This window comes from Aegilops tauschii, chromosome 2 (genome assembly GCF_002575655.3).
Source record: "Aegilops tauschii subsp. strangulata cultivar AL8/78 chromosome 2, Aet v6.0, whole genome shotgun sequence".
NCBI classification, from domain to species: domain Eukaryota; kingdom Viridiplantae; phylum Streptophyta; class Magnoliopsida; order Poales; family Poaceae; genus Aegilops; species Aegilops tauschii.
The window spans coordinates 646,503,807-646,512,323 of record NC_053036.3 but is presented as its reverse complement, the minus strand read 5'-3'; the positions used below and the strand labels follow the sequence as shown (position 1 = coordinate 646,512,323).

Sequence of the window (8,517 nt, the reverse complement as noted above, 5' to 3'; positions counted from 1 at the left end):
TGTCGAGATCTCCTATTCCAGCTAGATCAATGGAGGGGTGGGATTGCGACTCAGCATCGGAGAGCTTCTCTAAGCACGTCAGTGGGCAAATGTTGCGAGTCAATGCCCTCCTTGTGGTGAACGCCATCCTGATGGGAGTCATGGTTGGCACAGGTGCATACGGCCATCGCTATCGCCACCATCCATTAACCCGCTACATCTTCTTGGGTGCCACTGCATTGTTCATTCCCATAATCTCCTATGTCCTATCTGCCATTGGTAATCAGAATGGCATTATCCTTTTTGCTGCTGGAGAAATCATAATAGGCCAGTGCGATCCAAGTAGACACATGAACCTAGTCTTATTATGGACTGGCCTTGTTCAAATGGTTGGTATCAGCACCACTTTGGTAGTGGTCAGTGATCCTAGAGAAGGGCGAAACATTGGCCCATCTGGGGTACTACTTGTGCAGGCAATGTGGACTTCCTACCTCGTGATCTATAACATAGGATTGAATTATGATGTATCATCCTACAATAATACTCGTAGCTACCTCAAGTGGTCTCTGGTATATGCATTTTCTCTAGAAGGATTGAAGGTTATCCCACCATTTGCTCTCACCTTTGCCAAGTTACTTTTCAAGTGTTTTGCATGGTACAAGGCCAGAAAATCATTAGCAATTGGATGCAATCCTCGTCTTATTGTTGGATACATGGAGGAGCTACAAGACACCGACATGACAAACGGTTACTGGGATATACCTCCCCCACTAATAGTAATGGGCGAAGACACATTATCTGTGGATAAGCAGCCTCATGGTTATAGCTTTGCCTGATGCCCAACATAGGTGGCTTAGTGACCATTGACAAAGTTTGGCAGCTGGATGGCATGCATGATCTCAAGTTGACATCACGGCTCAAAGATGTATGCCTCTCCTTCGCACTGTCCAAGCTTTTAAGGTGTCGGTTCACCAGGTACACAAATGATGAGATTGGCTTCACCAAAGCTTCTAACTTTTTACGGCATATGTTACTCGGGGACAGTTATGATGACAGGCTACTTCGACTGGTTGAGCATGAGCTTTCTTTTCTTCATGATATTTATTATTCATCTCTCGCAATCTCATATTCAAAGATCTGGATGCCCCTACTGAGCATATTAATTTCACTCTCAGGCATCGGTTACTGCTTAGTTTTAAGCATTCTCATAGTATATGTTCAAATTGATTATCTGAATGACACGTCAGATGGACAATTACCGCTGATACGATGCAACTATCAGTGCCGTCGATTCATTAGTGAAGTGCAAGGCAAAATACCAGCAGTACACCGTCAGTTTTTTGGAAGTGCAATATTTGACCTTGTACCGGTGGTTGTACTTATTGCACTGGTTGTGCTTGCTGAGATAAGAGAGGTTGCTTCTTACATTTGCTCTAACTGGACAAAAGTGACCTTAATCTGCCACTACATAAACCATGCTTCTTGGCAGAAATCTCATATGATGAAGAAATGTATTAGACGTGTGTTGCAATGTAGATGCAAGATACTCAAGCATTTTGAGGACAAAAGGAACCAATGTTCAATACTGGTGCTCCACCAAACAAAGACTCCAATGAGACTTCTTCATCTTCTTAAACCTGGTCAGAAGGTCAAGGTGCCAAGAGAGGTGAAGGCTGCTATCATGAATGCACTGAGAAGCTATGAGGGAAGCCGAGACAATAACCGCATTCCATGTTTGATCACGAGGCCACAATTCAAGACCGGCGACAACCTCCTTTGGGTGGTTGATGGCACAAAAGGTATTGCCAATACCATTCTTGTGTGCCACATCGCCACAAGCATTCTTGAACTCAGGTCGGCTGGCTCATGTCAACCTCTCACTGACTATAAGACCGCTGCCATTCACCTGTCCCGATACTGCGCCTCGTTGGTGGCCAACTCTCCTGAGCTACTTCCAGACGACGACGAGTGGTGCAAGAGCTTGTACAAGACCGTCAAGAAGAAGGCCGAGCACATCCTTTTGCCGGAGTGTCAACAGCTGAAGTGGAGTATCAGCAGTTGGTGGAGCTGATGAGCGCTTCACAGAATCATGAGGTGCTCAAGGATGGTGCCAAGCTCGGACAACAGTTGGCGGAGCTGAACCAAGGAGAGACCAACAAGGGAGACGCGCGCGTGTCACACGGCATCTCTCGGCTCATCCACCGGTTGATTCGTAGGAAATTCGACTGTGGCATGATCAGCTCACTGCTCACGGATGGATGCGGCAGCGCACCGCTCCTCCAGACGGCTCGACTGATTGATACCCGCCCGTTGTTCTTTATAACTTTTGTCCTTTACGATCAAGCAATGTAGTAGTATCAATCAGCAGTATCGGCACGCCACCGCATGGGACATGTGGTTAGCAAAATCGAAATTCATATAGCAGTATTGTCACGCCTTCTTGAGGAAGATGGGCCATCCTGATTGAGAGGAGGGCTGGAGACTTGCAGTTGGCACGCGCGTCTTGTCCAGAATAGTGGAGGAAGATATATAATTGGGGTAGGCGTGTTGCTCGTAGATACCGATAGACCGATAAACTAGCAGCCGTCCCGTCATCAACCTTGCAAGTTAGAAACCAGCCCCGTCTCCAAATTAATGGACGTCACGGCATGGGCATGGGCCTCCTTCCTGGCCGTCGTCCTCGTCGTCCTAACCATTCTCCGCCGTGGCCGTGGCTCGCAGCCGCAGGGGAACAGGCTTCCACCAGGACCGAAGCCGTGGCCCGTGATCGGCAACCTCAATCTCATCGGCGCGCTGCCGCACCGCTCCATCCACGAGCTGTCCAAGCAGTACGGCCCGTTGATGCAGCTCCGGTTCGGGTCCTTCCCCGTCGTGGTGGGCTCCTCGGCCGAGATGGCCAGGTTCTTCCTCAAGACCCACGACAAGGTGTTCGCCGACCGGCCAAGGACCGCCGCCGGCAAGCACACCACCTACAACTACTCCGACGTCCTGTGGGCGCCCTACAACGCCCACTTCCGCCGCGCGCGCAGGCTCTTCGCCACCGAGCTGTTCAGCGCGGCGCGGCTCAAGTCCTACAAGCACATCCGCCACGAGGAGGTGAGCGCGCTGCTGCGCGACCTGGCCGCGGCCGCTCACGGGGCATCTGGCCGTGCCGTGCCGCTCAGGGGACACCTCTTTGCGGCGACCAACGGCATCATCTCGCGGTTGGTGCTGGGCAAGAAGTACGCGGAGAAGGAGGCAGCAGGCTCGGCAGCCATGGCGCTGGAGGATTTGTCGGGCTTAATTGAGGAGTTTTTCCTTCTCAACGGCGTGATCAACGTCGGCGATTTCATTCCGTGGTTCGACTGGCTGGACCTGCAAGGGTACGTCCGGAGGATGAAGAAGTACAGCAAGAAGATGGACCGCTTTCTCGAGCATGTCCTGGAGGAACACGAGGAGCGCCGGCGTGTCAAGGGGGAGCAGTTCGTGGCGAGGGATATGGTGGACGTGCTGCTGCAGCTCGCCGACAATCCTAACCGGCTTGACCGAGACACCGTCAAGGCTCTCACTCAGGTGCGCACTCCTAGCTTGATTCTTCCTTATTTCCAGCCAGGTTATATATACACGATCGTCGATCAGGATTCAGGTATGCATGCAGGAACTTATCGTCGGGGGTTCAGATACCTCCAGTGTAACCATGGAGTGGGCGATGTCGGAGGTTCTCAGGAACCCTGAGGTCTTGGGCAAGGCCACCAAGGAGCTCGACCGTGTGGTCGGCCGTGACAGGATGGTCATGGAGAAGGACATCCCAGACCTCCCTTACATAGAGGCCATCGTGAAGGAGGCGATGCGCATGCACCCGGTGTCGCCCATGTTGGCGCCCCACCTCGCACGCGAGGACGCGTCCGTCAACGGCCACGACATCCCCGCCGGCACGCTCGTCCTCGTCAACGTGTGGGCCATCGGCCGTGACCCGACCTATTGGGACGCGCCGGAGGAGTTCCGACCAGAGAGGTTTATGGGGAGCAAGATCGACGTGAAGGGGCAGGACATGGAGCTGCTACCGTTCGGGGCCGGCCGCCGGATGTGCCCCGGGTATAGCCTGGGACTGAAGGTGGTGCAGTTGATCGTCGCCAATCTTCTGCATGGCTTCACGTGGGGGCTCCCTGACGGCACAACGAGGGAGCAGCTCAACATGGAGGAGATATATGGGCTCACCACTGCGCGCAAGTTCCCGTTAGAGGCAGTGGTGGAGCCTAAGCTCCAAGAACACGTCTTCTCGTAGCGCCGCCGCCGCAAAAATGCTAGACTCACGCATCATTACAGAGGTTCTACCCCCCCCCCCCCCCCCCCCCCCCTCCCTGATTTTCAGGGGGTGGGCCGATTTTGCCAAGTGGCTCAACGCCGTAATACCCTCGTAATGACTCCGTGTGTGTAGCATTACTGCCGATGCCGAGTGGCCGAGCATGAACCAAAAATGACCGGGGGCAAGTGGTTCACATTTATTACCAAGTGACTCAAAAAATATATATGCAATTTTATGTCTGTATCAGATATTTAGAATCCTTGAAGAATATTGTATATATAGAATATACTCTACAAAATATTAGAGCACATTTAAGCATTAAGAACTACAAGTCCAACATGGAGAAATTTTGGATTGTCCTAATTAATGTGAGCCATTCATTTTCTGCAATCCAATGGCTAACTAGTAGACAGCCCGTGCGTTGCCACGGGTTTTGTAAAATTTATACTGGTTGCATATCGAATTTAATATGGACAGAAAAGATAGCCAATAACACAAAAAAATGATTTAAAATCCCCTTCACTTGCAATGTATTTTGATAAAAAATCGACCGTATAATAGAAAGACCTATCATATCTGATTCACAAAATAAAGAAGTGGCTACAAAAACATTGAACTCTTTATTGTGCTCTGCATTACAAATGATAATAACACTTGAATGCCTTTATTATTTATGCTTAAGATACCATCTCACAAAAGCAAGTGTATTGTTATTATCCATTAATTGAAGACAAACACATGGAGTATTTTGTTCCCTTTAAACAAATGTTCGAACAAGTTACAACCAGAAACTCAATTCCATAAAAAAAGAACTTGATTGCAATATGCAAAAGCCTATATTCTAGAACATGCAATTCACCATTTAGGTACTACTGCAACAAAACACATCTTCTAGAACATGTTACTATCTTGGGAGAGGTAAATACATCAATCTTTGATAACATTATTGTTAAAAAACTGTGTATACATTTATTTGTATTTTTATAATATTGTGATAAATCCATTGATGATTTTCTTCTAGTTTGTTTGAGCGGTGTAACGCCTGATTTGGTGTATCGGTTCAAAAGTAACTCACATAAGACTCAAAAGGAAATGTGTGTTGTAGTGTGAACTCCGACATAAACCGACCGAAGGGAAAGCCTAATTCGGTATACACTCAGACTTTAAGCTCAAATATAAGTGTGAATCACAGGCAGCATCAATTGTGAACAACAAGGCTAAAATTTGCACAGAGAATATGTTGTCACAAGTTTAAAACATATGTTTTTCCCGTTTTAGCACAAAACTTGGAAAATACACAGTCGGATTGAGGAGAACACAAGTCTATAAGATTAGTCCTATCAATTGTTCATTATTCTATTAGCAACTAAAATAGAGAGATGGATAGATATATAGAGAAACAATACCTAATCAGATCCCCCAAACATCGTGAGGCAATATAAAATGTCTGAAAAAATATAGTTCTCTGAAATATTGCAAGGGAGCCCCAAGACATTGACATTCTAAATTGCTTAGAGCTTAAATGCTTAATACAATCATGCTTCTCCATTTTGAGCCAATCCACCTAACGTGGACTACTTCATTAATACATGCAATCATTCCAGATAGCCTGCAAAACAAGAGGTAAAAGTCAGTAAATATTGTACAAATAATTTTTTTAGTTGAATTGAAAGGCTCAAATTAAAAATCAACAAATATATGCAGGGTTATTTCATACTGCTAGTTTATTGGGCAGCATTAATCTCCTTGTTGGCATATAATGTATAATCCAAAACCATATTACCAATTTTGGGGCAACTTTATACTACTTGCGAATATAAAGAATATGATTAACTAACAAATATTGGATTGTAACAGATGTGAAAAAAATACTTCTATGCTTCAACAAATCATATGGTGTGAGTATCGTCTGAAAGCTTTTAGGATAAATAAGGATAGAGCGTTGTTTTGTTCAAGGAAACAGAATGACTCTCCTTACACCAAGTCTAAGTTCATCATCATTCATCATTGTTACATGTATAAAACAGGGAAATACACAATGAATAAGAGGAATAAGGATAGAGAGCCGTTAACTTCATCGCACTGTTCATTTGCTTATACTGAAGAAATAAGATAAGATCCCCTGTGACAAATCTATTTATATTGACAAATGAATTCCCTCCATTTGTTAAAAAGATGCCTATTTGGTTGATCTGGAAGGCAAAAGAGAATTTCAAAACATGTATATGGTACCTTGCTAGAAGGAAAAAGATAAATGATATACTTGTCTCAAAATCAGAATGGATGATAGAATTACATAGAGCGGTTTGCCCATTTCAAAGATTCTCAGTGTTGTAAGGAACTGTGTCAACGAATTCCCACAGAAAATATAGCGTCTGATTCCAGGAAATGATTTATTTCTGTTACTCACAAACAACATGTACAACATTGAGAAGCTCCTCGTGAATCAAGCTTACAACACTGAGCATTAGAAAATCATACTCTCTTCTTGCTAGCCGGTGGTGAGAAAACATGTGCTGCAATTAGTATTGAAATGTTCTCCTTGATAGGTTCATGAAGAATGCCGGCAATGAGAATCTCATACAGTATTTAGGCCTGAAAATTTCACCACTGGTACTCATGAGAATTAGTCAGTACTAAAAAGAATGGTGTAGCTCTCGCAAGAAATTTCATATAACTCCACTGCTGGTTCTTCGGTGTCTGAATTTCAGCATATATGTGAATATTAAACCGACCTCACATACCTAAAGAAATTAGGAAAAACACCAAGGCTGCAGTACGGCTCCTGTGTCTTTGACAATTTCGACACGCCTACCGCGTCCTCGCCGATTGTGGCGGGACCCCTACATGCTTGGTGGCGGCCACGGTGCCCACGACCACCTGGATCCACGTTTGGGCGGTACTGGGGCATGTGGTGGCACTGGAGCAGCCACACACTTGTACCCGACACTACTGCGTGTCAATGCAGATTAGAGAGATATATAGTTTAGGATCCAGAGATGGAAGAAGATACCTGGGCCGACACTGCTCTCGTTGATTCAAAAATCCCTAGGACCATCCCCCAGCAGCGGGCCCTCTCATCCTCTTCAAGGCTGCCTACGGCCTCGCGCTGCTCCTTTTCTCGCTTATCTCCATCGGTGCTCACCTTTCCGCTGGTGCCATCCGTCATGCCCTTCGTCTGACAACAAAAATAATTTGTTGTGAATATATATTGCCAATTAGGCATGAACAATCATTGCAATCTCAAAATTCGATTACTGTAAAAGAAGGAGCTCGATATCAGATTACTTGATCTTTCGTAGAGAAAAACAAAATACTAAACCAAACTTTGCTACAACAGCAGGAGATCAGCCCAAATAGCTGCTCCATCACCATATGCATAGTTATAAGATAATTAAATATTCTGATTCATCTGCACGGGCATCAAGTTTCACTATAAGTGTTCAGATTTATTTTAGGGCAGAGAGACTTTAGATGGTTTCTATCTCCCTAAATTCTAACCCCAATGTGCATCTATGTCCCCGTTTCTTACATCCTCACTCACCGACCAGATCAAGAAGAAGCACCCAGATCATGATTCAAGTATTTTAAATTCATAAGACAAAAAATTAACATCAAAATAATCTCGAATAACAATGGCACCACCAATACCAAAATTGAGAAGTACGCTAGATGGTCTCTCCGAATTTGTGAGATTTCCATATATCTAGATCTTATGTACACGGGCTCATGTCTAGATCACTTTCATCAAATACTCATCATCAACTTAACTTGGATAGTTGGTCACATGTGCCATGGATAGTTGGCCACATGTGCCATGTGGTACGTCTAGATCACTTGTTGGGCGTATTTAGGACTGCTCTCAACATACAGGTAGCCACTCCTATATGTACAGATACCTCACCATACCGTTTCTCACCGTACAGGTAGCCCCCTCACTACACAGCAGCCGATCACACAAGCCGCTTGTCCCCACCACGGCGTTGCTCTGCCGACCTCCTCTCCCGTCAGCCTCCACAGCCTCGTGCCCATGTCCTCTCCCCACCATGGCCTCGCGCCACCCCGCCATGGTCTTGCCCCACAACCAACGCTGTCGGTATCACATAGATCGACGTGCGGCCCCGCCATGGTCCCGCCCTGTCGTGGAATTGTCACGGCAGATGTCCTCGAGCTAGGACTTAGTCGTGGAGCCATCGCAGCTAGGAAGCTTGAAGGGGTTATGTGGGACAAGGAACACGAGGGTTTATACTGGT

General features: G+C 46.2%; 1 protein-coding gene across 1 annotated transcript; it reads left to right on the top strand.

The window, feature by feature from the left end:
* The first annotated feature begins 1,450 nt into the window (after window positions 1-1,450).
* Window positions 1,451-4,514, top strand: LOC109759515 (dimethylnonatriene synthase). The gene is made up of 2 exons (XM_020318339.4): window positions 1,451-3,531; window positions 3,617-4,514. The coding sequence occupies exons 1-2, from the start codon at window positions 2,614-2,616 to the stop codon at window positions 4,241-4,243; spliced, it is 1,545 nt and encodes a 514-aa protein (XP_020173928.3). The 5' UTR covers window positions 1,451-2,613; the 3' UTR covers window positions 4,244-4,514.
* The last annotated feature ends 4,003 nt before the right edge of the window (window positions 4,515-8,517 follow it).